The sequence below is a fragment of the Paralichthys olivaceus genome, chromosome 7, assembly GCF_024713975.1.
Source record: "Paralichthys olivaceus isolate ysfri-2021 chromosome 7, ASM2471397v2, whole genome shotgun sequence".
NCBI classification, from domain to species: Eukaryota; Metazoa; Chordata; class Actinopteri; order Pleuronectiformes; family Paralichthyidae; genus Paralichthys; species Paralichthys olivaceus.
The window spans coordinates 15342788-15358178 of record NC_091099.1 but is presented as its reverse complement, the minus strand read 5'-3'; the positions used below and the strand labels follow the sequence as shown (position 1 = coordinate 15358178).

The 15391-nt window shown below is 38.5% G+C and overlaps 1 protein-coding gene across 2 annotated transcripts; it reads right to left on the bottom strand.

Moving 5' to 3' along the window:
• Window positions 1-929: 929 nt before the first annotated feature.
• On the bottom strand, window positions 930-6869 carry tph1a (tryptophan hydroxylase 1 (tryptophan 5-monooxygenase) a). 2 transcript variants are annotated; one of them, XM_020078694.2, is made up of 11 exons: window positions 6668-6869; window positions 4208-4342; window positions 3920-4100; window positions 3726-3826; window positions 3562-3629; window positions 3198-3394; window positions 2949-3084; window positions 2735-2861; window positions 2546-2641; window positions 1923-2056; window positions 930-1778 (listed from the first exon to the last, which is right to left on the bottom strand). In XM_020078694.2, exons 1-11 carry the CDS (start codon window positions 6755-6757, stop codon window positions 1604-1606), a joined length of 1440 nt encoding a protein of 479 aa, XP_019934253.1. In that variant the 5' UTR covers window positions 6758-6869; the 3' UTR covers window positions 930-1603. The 2 variants fall into 2 exon arrangements, with proteins under 2 accessions (XP_019934253.1, XP_069384975.1); XM_069528874.1 differs by lacking the exon at window positions 6668-6869 and adding an exon at window positions 5286-5441 and having other exon boundaries at window positions 1465-1778.
• Between the last annotated feature and the right edge of the window lie 8522 nt (window positions 6870-15391).

The window sequence follows — 15391 nt, the reverse complement described above, 5'->3', positions numbered from 1 at the left end:
CAATAAAGTTGATTTTGGCTTTGATTTATAAATTAGATTCTACTTGAAATAGAGTCAACTTTAAACAGAGCAAAACAAGTAACTTATTTGTCTCATGGGTTTTACAATCTGTACAACATGCAACATCCTGTTTTAAGAACTTGTAATGAATACATTTATTCACCTTCTAATATTCACTTCAATAATTTCCTAATGCTTTATACATAGATTACAATCCATTAAAACAGCTTTTGGGTTGCCAGGTTTTGGGGAATCCTCTTTAAAAATTAGTGGCCAGTTTGGCAAACTCACCTAACAAAGTCTTTCCTCAATAGATATGAATCAGAGTTAGTTAGTAACTCAACACAACTAAACAACACAAACTACAGCCCTCAGCCTTTGTGATGGGAATATTTATTAAAACCAGATTACTTAGCTTGTTGACATAGTTATAAGATAGCAATTTAGTATAGAAATGATTAATTTATATTAGTGACACAGTGTGAAATAATGTTCTGGAGGTGGGACAGAGAGGATCCATGACTGGACATAAAACTTAGCTGTCAGCCCTGCATTTCAATAAAACTATTTGTCACTCAAGATATATATTCAACTATATATAAATTACATAAACGTCCACACAGCAAAGTCAAAAACTCAACAATGAACCAGCTTCAGGTGTCACCAAGTAATCAAGTCTTGATTGTGTGTTATGGTGGATTTCATCATGTGGCCCCCAGAACAATTGATGAACAAGTGATCATTATTCTTACAGTATAGAATTACACAATCTCTGATCTCCCAACTTTTACCATAACTTTAAGGATCTGTGCTGTCATCATTCTGCATCTTTAGGATCATAGTCAGCATCTCTGCCAGCATCCAGTAATTACCACTCCGAAGACACCAGAAAGTAATAAATCAACAGGTAACAAACCACTGAGACACTGTGAAGACACAATGAGCTTTTCTCTTTATTATATTTTTCAATAGTTTGATACATAGCCTATACTCATAATTTCTATATTTCTTTACAGTAGAAAAATAATGTTTTATTTCAGGAGCACTACAATTATATTCACGTGGTACATGGGCCAAATCTGCCATAATCAGTCATGAAAACATTCTTATAACAAAGTGTTTTCACTTTTATAATTTCCCTCAACAGCACACTGAAAGACGAGCATGATACATGTACACCAAAAGATAACAAACATGTTATACATATCACTGGAGTGAGGAAGATTAAATGGATTAGATTTATTACAAACAAAAAATCACATGATCAGATACAACAGCAGAGTTAACAACAGGAGGACGAAACCACATCTGTGTATGTAACAGCTGAGGACGCTTTAAAATACCATGATGACGTATTAACTGTTCGTAATGCAGAAGCCACGCACACCTGAAGCATAACAGTTAAGCAGCTCTTTGGGTTTGTGTAATGTACCGATATCAGTGGCAGTCTATTGTATTTGCCATATACCATGCAGTGGGGACAACAGAGCAGTTAGCCAAAGGCAGTGCACACATTCATTGCACCAACAAAGGACAATACACAACCAGTAGTACAGCGGTGCTTGGGGGGGGGGGGGTTGAAGACGTGCACTGTAACTGGGACTCAGACACCCAGCTGCTTGTTGAGCCGATTGAGGGCATCGCCCACAATGTCAAGCTCGTGTCGAAGCTCCTCCACAACGCTGTTGATGCTGGGAGTGTCTTTTAGCACGTCCACACTCTGGGTGTAAGGGTTGTATCGGACTGTGAAGGGACGCTTGATGGTCTTGGCGAACTCCCTGAAATGAAAATAATATCATCACTGAATAATATATTAATTACATGTAAAACAACAGTGTAGCTTGTGGATAATTCTTTATCTTTCCATGCAAGGTGTATCATTATGGCGGTTTTATGTTAAATGACTGAGGAGCCAAGCTCACCTCATCTTGACTTTGGCTTCCTCAAAGCTGTCTGACACAAAGTACACATCCTGAAATGTTGTGATGATGCATTCTTGTTTGGATGTGACTTTGGGGTCAAAAGGCATAATCCTTGCATTACCAGAGAGTGCATGCTGAAAGAGAGAAACACAATAAAGATGCTCATGTAAAGATGTTCAATATTCCAGGTTAACACAAGCCCATGTATCAAGTTACTAAATGTGAATCAGTGTGACAGAACAGAACAAATTTCACTTGTCTTTCAAATTAATTACAAGAAATAAAATCTGAATAGTTCAATTATCACCATGCAACAATAACTTGTATTATTTGCATTGCACTTTATGTAAAAACTAAAATAATAATACAATTTAATTTAATAAGAATTCAAACAATTGAATAAAAGTTAAAATAACCTCAACTGAAATTTAAAACAGGTTTAATAAGAGGGTAATCAAGACAGTTCAAGACAGCTCTTCAGATATTTTCTTTTAATATACACTGCACATATACTTATATTAGATTTACAGTAGGGGTATATTTAATTTCACGTCATGACATAAGACTGTGTTAAAATGTCCACTGTGCAGCGTGGACATCTTGTTCAAATTCACTGCCTTTACCTTAAGCTCACTAATAGATGATAGCAGTCCTGCTCCATATGCTCGCAGCTGCCCTTCTTGTTTGCATAAGCCAAACTCCACTGTGAAGAAATAGCACTGTAACAGATAAATCAGAAACTATTAGTACAGATATTCTGGATTCTCTCAAACTTTGTTTTGATCAATTTGAACTGAATCAGTGTCACTCACTGTGGCCAGTTTCTGAACAGAATCATCTGAGGCCCCAAGTGAGGCAAGACCGATCTCCTGAGAGAACTGGGCAAAGCTGGGCTCAGCAAGCAGAGGGACGTGACCCAGCAGCTCATGGCACGTGTCCCTGGGAAAATAGAAGAGCACAGAACATTAGCTCCAGTAGCCTTATATTAATGGCACTGTTCTTCATACAGCAGTGTGTGTTACTCACGGCTCTGGGGTGTATAAGGGGTCAGTGCTGTGACGCACATACTGGGTACAATGGAAAACGCGGAAGGCCAAGCCAGCAAGGAAGTCACGTGGGGACAGATAACCTGCCACAGGCCTGATGGTAAATCCAGTACGTTCTGAGGAGATGAGATGATTTTTTGAATTTACCAAACTGAAATTCTAAAAAGTTTTTATTTCCAATTTTAAGCAAAAGAATCATGTTTTATTTTAAAAAGAAAATCCATCCTACCCCTTAGGAAGCGCGAGACGTCCTCCAACTGGGGGATGTTGTCCTCCCGACATTCACAGTATTTGGACAGCAGCGGCAGGTTCTTCAAGTATTCGCGACACGCGTGCGTGGGGTACAACTTGATGAGCTCCCTGTACACAACACCCCAGGTCTTCACTTCCTCCTCTGTGAACTCAATGCGAGAAATGGGATCCCCACTGGAAGAACACAGCAAAAATATCTCAGTGCTAAGTAATAACTTTACAGATTTCCACAGTAAATTTTCACTGCATTGCTTGAGTTCCTCTCCATCTTTCCACAGGTACCTATCACTGCTTTTAATGTTTAAAAACCAAATAAAGTGTTAATCAGAAATGAAACATACTGTTTGTAGGCCATGGCAAGATCTGCAAAGTACTTTCTCCTTTTCCGGTAAACGTTGTCCTTGAAACCCTGATGAAGAGGAGAACACAAAGATATGAGTGTGCTTCACATTGAGGGAATTTATCCTTACAAATCAATCCTACCGGTGTATATGAGCAAACTTACAGGATGATCAGCATCCAGATCAGAGCCATACATCAGGACACGGTTAGCGCACTTGTCCAGGTCTGAAATTTTCTTTGGGAACCAGGGTACATTATACATTTCTGACAAGTGAAGGAGAGAAAATGGTTGTTTAGTGATATAATCAGGTTTAACTGGCTACAGTTTGTTTCTGCATCATTTCAATACTGTCCCACCTTGTTGAAGACAGGAGTTATCTGGAGGCTCCATATCCACCACGTTCACATGCTTCCTCAGCAGCTGGATAATTTCATTCAGTTGCTCGTGGTTGCTGTCGCAGTCCACAAATATCTCAAACTCAGAGTTGCGTCTTTTAGATTTTCTGGACTCTATATGTACAAGGTTGACGTGGTTCTCCTGCAAAAAACGATGAAAATAATTCTGTTATCACCTGAAATTTAAGAAGTAAAAAAAAAACGTATGGATTTTGATAGATAGTGTAAACATATTAAGTTTGATCATACTTGAAACAGTTTAAGGGCCTTTACAAGTCCCCCCACTTCATTCTTGAGGGAAAAGATGATAGTTGCTCTCCCTTTCTCTGATGTATTCTTCTTTTCAGTGTTTTCTTCGATTTTTGTGAAAGTTGATTTGTTTATCTGTAAATAGCAAGAAAAGATAAATGGAGGTTAACTTGTGTAACAGCAGGAAATCATCATCATCATTACCCAACAATGGTTCTCTTCCGATAGTTATTTAAGGAGTAATGAAACTTTAATTAACTTCTTTTTAAATATGTGATTATTTCATTTCACCTGAGTACATGTGTACAGAGAAATAATTCGATAATAAGATTTTCACATCTAAGTTGGACATTTTGGAGATGCACGTATTCCTATTCTATTCCATTGACAATAGTGGAGGCACTTAATTGAAATTTATAACGTTCTATTATTTTAGTTAGACCTCAACTATCTAGGCTCCCCCCTTATAACAATAATAATAAGAAAAATAACTTATTTATATAGCACTTCCAATAAATTATAAACAGTCAGAATGAATCACTAAATGCATGACAGAAATTTAAGCATGACCATGACAATAATAAAAACTAGAATTTAGTAAAATGGGAGGAATACTCTCAATCACTAAAGAGCTCCTCGCCATTCAAAACATTTTCTTTTTATGAACCTGCATCACTCCAAACAACTCGTATTTGTAGCTAATATTTTGCAAATGAAAAACATATGTCGTCTCTTCATGTCCATGAGATAAACAACGCAGTGTCGATGCCGGGATTAGTGCGCGCCTTCCCTCTTGTCCATTTCAGCACATTGGACAGCGCTCTCACGTTGACGCAGGCGTGTGCGCGCTGCTGCTCACGCCAGGGGAAAATTCAGACAGCTAATCCTGCATCCGCTTTTACATGTATGACAATAACATGCACACAGCACAGGATCACTAATCCCCTGACATTCTCTGTAGCTTCACTATAGTTGCATCTCTGTCACACGAGGTTAGAATTTACTACTGGAAAAAAGTGATTTATGGGGGGGGGGGGGTCTCAAGCATCCGTTAAAGTCAGCTCAGTTGCTCTCCTACCCTGTTCCGACCCTCCAGCATTGTGCACACCGCGCGACAGACCAGTTTTCGGTGGAGCCGTGTCGGTAGTATCCCTGACAGCATTAGTGCATGGATGGAGACTGGATCAGAACGGCTCCCCGGGGTCAAATCTTTGCGTCTCGGTTTAACGAAGATGAACTCTTGTCTGTGTCGAAGAATCGCCTTAATGAAATCCCCTTTAGATCGCAGGGAAGCCTATTATTAGCGCTGTGCGTGTTGAGGTGTGAGCCTCCAGTCTGCAGCGCGCAGGTTGTGGTCTGCGAGAGCACGGGACGATTTTACGCATCAGACTGACCCTCATCAGAAAGTGTTTTTTTCCCTTCCTTTATGTCATTAATGCAACATGCACTGGTATAATTGTCGGTTTCTATACATATTAAAAACTTTACTCTAGATGTGAAATCATTTACAGTTAATTACAGCAGCATGATTTAAACTTTTTTTTGTTTTTGTCTTTCGTGTTAAAATTCATATTCATTTTCCTGCATTTGTGCAACAATTATTTTGTTATTATATTACATTTCATTTAGCTGAAGCTTTTATCCAAAGCGACTTACAATAAGTGCACCATGAGGGTACAAACCCAGAACAACAAGAATCTAACTTTTGTGTGTCCTCATTTCAAAAAAACTCAATTATTTTGTTTTAAGCTCACAGACACATTGGCTCCTAAAGTCACATGAATGTAGTCACATCTTATTTCACATTTTCCTCTTCCATATTTGTCTCGTTTTTTTTTTCATTCTTTTGTTGTTTTTCTGTTTGTGCAACATTGAGATGGATCCATGCAGAGAAAACTTGCAAAAATGATTTATTAATGCAAACTGTTTGTCTAAATTTCTTAAATCAAAATACATTACATTAATAATGTGTGCTTTTATAATCATCACCATCACATGTGCACTTTTAATGAAGACATCACAGACTCTGCAGGTCCATGGGTTTATCTTTTATCCTCTATGTGAATCAGGATGCGCATGTTCAAACAGCACATATGCAAGCATTTTGGTGAATTTCCGTTCAGCTTTTTCTTTTTAATAGAAATTATATAATTCTACAATAATGAGTTGCTCATGAGTTGAAATTGGGAGGTATGCTAATTTATCCCTCTTAACGCTTTGACGTAAATTACACTATAACAAAACGGCTTAAATTAATCTGCGCTGACAGCGAGGTGAAGGCTTATTCGTTAAGATGACTACACCAATCCCACACAACCACTGTCAAAAAATGAAGCATAGTCTTAAAATATCACGCAAAAGAAAACCTCTGCACCTCATGGTCTTACCACAGTAGGAAAAACAATTCAAACAGGAAAAAACAAACCTGAAGGTCAAGTCATAAAGATTATTTTACCTTACCTCATTATTCAGAAGCTTCTCTTCAAAACCAATGTTCATGGAGTCAAAAGATCTTCCTCTACGTGGTCCTTCGATTTTGTTTGAGTACATGTTAAAGTTCAATCGCGTTTTTTTGTCTTTTTTATGTGGCCTATGTATAAAATAGCTCTTTACAGGTGGTTTATCTCAATAACCTCCTCTATGTAAAGTAGGCTGTCTACCCAGGGAAGCAGCGCGCTTTGCTATTTAACCACAGTGAGAAATAGGAGGGGGCGATAATCTGAGCCACAACAGCAAATGGAAAAAGAGCAGCAACGCCCACGTCATTAGGGAAAAAAAGGGGGAGATCTTTTATTGAATTATTTCACCTATAAGGTCCTGAAACAGCATGAAGGACATCAATCACAAAGTCTGATTTTACAGAGAGAATACAACCTATGATTAAACCTTCCTAAGGTCATGTAACCTACTTCAGTGCATTTCTGAATCCTGCAGGAAAAAGATATGAGCAGGAATTATTTACTTCTTTACTCCTTTTACTTTTTTGCAATAAACTGTTAAAATATGAAAAACATTCTGTGTTTGACCTGTTTTCAGCCACAGTGGACCCAGAACCACTCTCTAATTCTCCTAGTTTGTTGACACCTTGAAGAGGTCAGGCAGTAAGCGGATTCAGACCCACCAGCCCTCATTGTACAGTGATCCCAGAATACCCCCCTTTTCGAAATCCATTCCCCTGCACGGTAAGCACCTCTGGGTTTTCGTGCACATAACAGAAATAATCTGCATGTTTTTCTGTAAGCCTTTAAATAAGATCAAGACAATCATTGGGAAAGGCCTCGGAGGCCTCAGTGAGCAGAATCAAGACTATGGAGTAGTAGAACCTGAGAAACCTCATTACTTTAGACAGATAACGCTGTTCTCTGTAAGCCTCACAAAATAGGTCAGTGTGAAGTGTCTTAGTCTGGTCAGCCATCACTTTTGTCTCCATGCACACGGCTCTTATGCATGTGGCTGATGCACATGCAGCTTGTCTCAGGTGGTCCTGGCCTGTGTCACCCGTGACATGAGCAGAAGCTTTACACAACCCTGAGAAGGCAGTGAGGGGAATTTCCTCCTCCCAGGAGCTGAACCCAGGTCTGCCCCCAGATATTGTGTTAGGCAGAGCAGTTAGCAAGGGTCAAGCTTTCATTACACATGCATGTTTTATTCTAAATGGTAAAGCATTGCAAGAGGAGATCAGCTTAAACGTAATTCAGCAGTCATTATACAGGCGCCTGTCTGTTCTGTCTCTTCTGGTTCTGGTTCTGTGAAACGCATCTGGCAACATATTCATATTGACAGAGGAGTCAGTGACTACATGAGCCATGGTGTATTACTCATAAAGTTTTTAAGCTACACACACACACACACACACACAGTTTAAGATCAGTGATGATGTTTACTTTCTTGTTATCACCTCCACATAGAGGGCAACCATTTCTGCTTTAATGCACTAACACAATACTACACATCGCCAGAGCAACAACACAAAACATTTGCACACCCCCACATGTTACAACTGCATACAGTTATTGTAAGTCACATTTAGAAATAATAACCGCAGCATCATCCTGAAGCTGCTCATGGAAAGACATTTATATATTTTAAATAACAGCTGAAATGATTAATCGATGACTGGATGAATCAATTCACTCCACGCCAATTCAATTATTTCTCAAGCTCAAACTTCAAATATTGCCTGGTTCCATCTTTTTCAATGTGATTTGACACTTTCCTTTTTTGCTTTATATCTGTAAATTAAATATGAATATGTTGATCTGTCTTTATTTGTTTGATGGAAGTTTAATTGCGTCCAGACTGTTGATCAGACAAATCGAGCAGTCACCAATCTGGAAAATTAAACCATCTGATATTATGTCGGCTAAAAGATTCATGACGATAATACAGTTTTAAATAAAAAAGCCAAAGAGAAAATACTTGACAAATATAGGTGGATACAATCATTAAAACAGTGAAATCAGAAACTGAACTGAGGCAATTACACCATAATGTTATTATTCTTTTATCCCTTGTTAGACTGTAAGCAGATTACCCAAAAAGTGTGGTGTGGATCAGGATTAGGATCAGGAAGTGGATCCAGGAATAGTCTTTTCTTTTTTTTTACCATTGGGACATTTTTCTAAATTTTCACAGATTTTTCAGCATCACAGCATCATTTGCTGCCTAAACCTCAGATTTTCTCAGTGTGGTGGACCCTGGATAAAACAAACACGCAATTATTTTAACATCCTATAAAATATGAAGTTGCGTTCCTTATTATCTTCAGTCTTTCTAAAGGAAACGGAATAAGAAAATTAGATTTCTGTCTAACAAACTCTCCATAAGGTTCTGCGTCTGTCCATTGACACCAGCATACGTCAGTGAGCGTCACGGTGAGTTAACCAGGCTGCAGCTGCCTAAAGCAAAACAAACAGCGATGTGGACCTTATAGACACATTAACTCTGTGACTAAAAAGCCTTGATTTTTTCCTTTTCCTAGAATAGGTATTCTAGACTTGTGTCTCTCTAAAGAATGAGCAAGAAAAGGACAAAGGCTACTGAATGGCACGAGTGAGTCATTGTTCAGGACTCAGTAATGAACTGTTCCTTTCACAAAGCCCAAACACTAAACTAAGCTGCCACAGAGCAGGATCAAACTCGTCCAAATCCACTTACAAATACATTTTCAGAACATCACTGTGAGGCTGCGGTTGCTCCGGTCCTGTGTTTGATCCCTTTATGTCTCGACAGCTCCTGGATCAAATCTCTGTCGTTTAATGTCGCATTCAGAGGCTCTTTAGATTTCACACAGATTGCAAATCACTTTTATATCCAAACTGCTTTCATTTAATTATTTGTTATAAAAACTTAGAATTATATGTTTAAATAGTTATAGATTGTGATAAATAATGTGATGCTGCTTGTGCTGTCTTTGCCTTCACAGGTTGACACACATGCTCTGAGATGCTTTGAAGCCAACAAGTACTTTGACAAGGCAGAGACAGTGCGGCTCATTGTGGTGCAGGGTCCTGGTGAAGCAGCTACCTTACGTCACCGCAATAATTAGCTTCAAGGATGAGATAATATGATGCAACAATTCAGCCATTCACAAAGATTTTCCAAGTAGAACATTTTAAGTTGTTCTCAGTTGTTCTCATGGTCATAGAGACATTCTTCCATTTCACTTTTATAAATCTACTGAGTCAAATTGCTGATGTTCAAATGGTAAAGATAGAAGATAATTCAATCCCTCTTTATATTCATCAACATACATTTGTTTGTACTGTAAACATTTTTTCCTTAGATATACTCTAACTCAAATATTTAGTCATACTAATATTGATCTCCTGCAGGAGCAGATAAGGCTCTTCATGCTCCACTGCACTCAGATCATGGGAGCACTCAATAAATACACTCACACGTCTCAGCGCTGAAACATACCCTACTTTTATGGAAACCAGCCGTGGAACCTCTCTTGTTGTTCCTCAAACGTTTACATGAAATCATTTCTTACATAAAGTCTTCTGTTTTAATTACTATGTGGAGGTGTGTGAGAAAGAGATGCTGTGTTACAGATGTGTCTGAATGTGTGTGTGTGTGTGTGTGTGTGTGTGTGTGTGTGTGTGTGTGTGTGCGTGTGTGTGTGTGTGTGCGTGTGAGAGAGAGAGAGCTGCACCGCGGCCTCTCTGCCCCAGTTCTGTTCACTTCAATCAGAGGGATTTATTCACAGTGTCTGAGCACCCAGAGATCTCTGTGGCTAATCTCACGCCTGGTGCTCGGAAACTGCCCAACATGAGCATTAGAACGTGTTAGAACTGCTCTGAATCCCACTGGAGACTGAAGAAAAGCTACTCTAATATTCTTCAATAACTTATTGGGATTTCCACAAGGAGGTCAGAGGTCACAGCGCCTTTCATAGAAATTATATATATATATATATATCTATATATATATAAGTGTGTGTGTGTGTCTTCCTCATAGATGCCTCAGCAGGGCAGATGCCAGCTGAAGTTTTGACATTCACACTGTAGTACTGTTTTCAACTCTGTAATTTGAGTTGTTTTTGAAAAGGGTGACATTTGCATCAACACATAGACCCCAATGTTGAGATCACGGACCAAAACAATTCATGTTGTTATAAATAGCAGCTTCTTGAAATCTCATTTGAGATGTGCCAGAGTTTGGAATGACAGCAAAATACAAACTATATGAACAAACAAGGAAAAATATACAATTAATATATAAACAGTGGAATCAGTCTATTACTTTAATTCATTTTTCTCTCATCTATTGAGTACAGATTGCTTTAAGATCATAGTTGAGGATCAAAACCAAACCTATAAATTTGTTCAGCATCAAATGTATGCAAACACTACAGTGAACCAACTTTACCATCAATGCTAAAATAAATCTCTGATAGTAAGTCAGACAACATCTGAGTAGTTGCACTGGTTTTACTTATTGTGTCAACAGACACCAAAAACAACTTTAAATAAACAGGAAGGACATTAAATTCTGAAATGTTGTCTATAATAGATAACAGTATATTCAGAGTGAGACTTATTTTTGTGCATTGGTAAGATGATGTTAGTGTTGAGTATACAGTATATTTCATATCATTTTAAGTCCCTGTGGTTCTACCTCTGTAGAATGATCATGTGGCTTTTTCACTCCTGACCAGTGTTGTTTGAATTTCCAGAAAAGTCAAGGTCTTCTAACGACACTTCATCACCAGAATTCCACTCTTTCACCCGATCCCGAGCCTTGTTTGAACAACTAACTAATCAGAACAGTGAATGGTCGTTCTGCGTATGCTTCCTGTGGCAGGACTACGTCTCTTTAATTAGCTCCGATTCTTTCATTGCAGAGCAAACAGCGACATATGCCGCTTGGTGACAGGCGTCCGTGTACACAAGGACAGGACAGGATAGAGCTGCACCCATAAACACCTGCCGCATTCAAAATAGAAATGTCACAATGCAACAACAAAAAAGAAAAAGAAAAATAACTTTGAAAGTATCATACAGCTATTCCAGAATTCTATTTGTGTATATGTATTAATTAATAATGAATTTAGCTGGTAATACAACCTGATTTCTCTTGAAAAATATTATTTGCATTTGGTAAAAATGTCTTCACCAAATTCCAAGCCTTCCTCCATATTTTGCTGAAGACCTCTTACCAACTAAATAAACCATTTTAATGCTTTCATTTTCAAGATATCATCATCACACTGTGGGTGGGATTATCTGACACAGACCTCAGTTGACTCAGATCATAATTTCAGGAGCAGGATCTTTTTTTGACATTGCTATATAATTAGAAATCTGAGCGGATCATTAGTTGAAATATATGGAGTCCCCCAGGGATCAATTCTTGGACTACTGTTGTTCAACCTGTCGGGCTAAGTGGTCTATTTGCAAATCAAGTGTCATTTACACAGATTACGCTGGAGAAATATGTCCCCACCAATTTTTTTGAAGTGGCAGATTGTGTCTCAATTACTTTTAATATAATCTATAAAAAAAATTATAAAATCGAATCCCTGCTTTAAATATGTAGCAAGTAGCCCCTTTTAAGGACAAAGGCCTTGTGGGTAACCTGTGTGGGTTGGATGTAGTTTATCAAGTGTGTGGGAAGTAAATCTCACTCCAGTGTAGGAGTGAAGAGTACCTGCATGTTATGGCTTCCAGCCACAGTAATGTACTGTACATCCTACAGATAGTGAGTTATAATAGTTCACTGCTGCAGAGAAAAGTTCCTGTTTATGAACGTCACAACATCTCACCACCATACCTCATTAGTGGAGTGATCTGGACTGTCAAGACTAGTTACCAGCGTTATGAGCCAGGTTAAATATAGAAGTGATATATAGAGTGTGTGGTACATGGCAATAATATTGCTCATCACAGCTGACCAAGTGACTATGGTTTAGAGCAAGTAGATAGCTGGACGCAATTAAACTTCCATCAAACAAATAAAGACAGGGTGGAAATACAGAAATATAGTCGGCCTACTTCATGACAAGGAGGAAGAAAGAAAATGGTGTGCCTGCCTGTGTGTGAATGAAGCATCAGACGGGGGAGAAACTAAAGAGCACAACGTTACCTCAAAAACATTAAAATATATCAACAAATCATCCAAGAAAGTAATATGATTAATCATAGATTATATATATCACACGTAATTACTCATCACAGATAGTAAATATTTCTGGATGCATTTCAAACAACGAACTGTATTAAAGCTACTTTCTCACAGTGCCTCAAAAGATTATTGTCCTTGACATTCATTTTAAGATAATGCTTATATTGTTCATTTTCAATCAATTCCTTAAATAATTAGGGATACAATTTTTCATGAATAGTTTTTTGTTAGCGTCATGCAAAGAAAATAACCAAATCATCATTTGATCAGCTCAAAACAAACGTTAAGAATTAGAAGTCTCATGTCCAGAAAAGATTTACCTCATATTTTCTTTTACTTTATCTATTCATAAGACATGTGGATTACATTGGGTTGATGACAACACATACAAATATTATTGCTTTGCCACTGAGACACTGTATAGCATCCATGCTGTCTGGTTTTGTCTTTCCATATCCTGACAGATAAACTGGTTCTAAGCAGCAGAAAATGCTGTTAAATGCAAACATAGACGTCACCACATCACTTTTTGCGAGCAGGAAACGTCAGTGTCTTTGATATTTGAGGATCACAAAGAGGAAAGTTTCATTGTGTATCTGTTGACAAGAGATAGAAAGCCAGGGAACTCAGGAAATGAGCTGAAGGGGGCTTTGATTGCGCCCAACAGCATCATGTGTCTTTATTAACACGCCTTGACCAGGTGGTTGTGAATAGGCCAGGCCTTGGAATCAAAGGAGAGGGGAACGTGGTGCTGCTCACGCATTCTTCCTCCCTTCATTATCCCTCCTGCTCGCCCAGCAACAGGTACTACACCAGTGTGAGGGGTTTTACACACACACACACACACTTAGGACGGCTTATATCAGATAGTCGGGATTATTTTTTCATCAAGGGCAAATCAGTCTGAGTGTCAGGGCATGCCAAATTTATTCTTGGAAAAATTTTAAATCATGTGAGATCAGTTTAAATCTTCCAATCCAATTCCTCAGAAAATGCATTTTCATCCCATTTTGCCACGTTTATATAGAAGAGCTGTTTAAGAGCCTGAAAATGAACCTTGATAAAATGTCAAAATTTAAATATCATTTTTATGGGTATATACTGTAGGTGAAAGGTCGTGTTATATTCTTTCCAGGCTACATCAGGACGTTGAACACGTGTACATTTTCACACAAATGTGAGACCAAAATAGAACAAATTTGACTGTCAGGCAAATGTCAGGTCATTTAAAGAACAGGAAGTTAGTTGTGTGGGCAGAGGTAAACAGAACAAGAATAAACTGACATCCAGCATCAGCATCAGACAGGCCTGACATGCCTCATCTCTCTGATGTGTACAAAGCACCAGTGGCACGAGGAGCGACCTGCTGCGTTGTGTTCACAGAGTCAGATCATATCAAGCCCCTGTGAAGACCGGCAGACTGACAATGAAGTTTGGCAGGGCAGCAGGAAGCATCTGGGCTTCACCCTCATCTCTGTGACATGACGCGCCTACGAGCGAGGCCCGGAGTCAGAGCGGCCCGCAAAGAGCAAGTCACCGGCCACAAGCAATCTTGAAAGGCCAAGCACGATTACATCCACATCATTCTAGCCATTTACAACACAAACAGAACATGACTCGCAGATCAAGGCACCAGCCACCTATGAACATCATGGGCCCAGTCAAGGTTCAGACCTTGTCGACAGGCAGCAGCATTAAAAAAACAGGTGTTTTTTTTCCCATAGGGTGATCTCTGCCTCACGTACACTCTGACCATCTCGGGATTTCCATTAGAAAGAGTGTTCTCCATATCAATGCAAGCTTTAATTAAAAAGCTGCTATATTCACAGAGCCTTCGTAAGCTCGCTGGAAATGCGCAGGCCGTCCCGCTCTTTCCCGTGAGTGGGCGAAATGGTGCTTTTGGAAACCAAATGAGTTCATTGTTGCCGGGCTGAAGCCTTTCATCTAATTTTATTGTCCTTACAGAGTGACTGTCACCCTCTGGTAAACACTTGATGTTGTCATCAGAATCAGCACCATTACTCATATGCTTTAAAAGGTGACTCAATAGACACTCGATGCAATTAGATCTATAAAAATATATAGTTAAATAGTTTTAAATTACTGAAATCATTTATTTATTGTGACAAATGTATTTCATGAATAATAATTAAACATATATAAAAAAAAATCTTATTTAAAATGGTCTCTCTTGTCAACTGCAGTGAAGACTTGTGTCTATCTCATTTTCTGGATGCACGTTTTACAGAGACACTTGTTGACACGTGCCAAATAGACGAGGACAGAAAAATGATGGTAAAACAATAATTAAATCATAAAATGTGGTGTATATTTCCAGTTGTAAAATGTATAAAACTACAGCTGTATATTTTTAAATAAAGAGAAAAACATACCCTGTACATTTACACAGACATTTAATTAGTCCAAACATAATCCAATAAAGACTATTAGAGTACTGGTTTTACCATTTTTAGAAAACTGTATTATTCCTCTAAGCCTCTCACTATTTGTATGCTGTTTCTTCATTCAGCCACATAATGATGCTTCAGTAAAAGC

What these genes read in the sequence shown, in the direction of transcription:
- tph1a (XM_020078694.2), bottom strand. Translation starts at nt 6,757, where the DNA reads ATGTACTCAAACAAAATCGAAGGACCACGTAGAGGAAGATCTTTTGAC. An exon ending in CTGTTCAGAAACTGGCCACA is followed by an intron (nt 2,642 to 2,734) that starts GTGAGTGACACT and finishes TATCTGTTACAG; the next exon opens with TGCTATTTCTTCACAGTGGA. An exon ending in GAAGCCAAAGTCAAGATGAG is followed by an intron (nt 1,779 to 1,922) that starts GTGAGCTTGGCT and finishes TTTTCATTTCAG; the next exon opens with GGAGTTCGCCAAGACCATCA.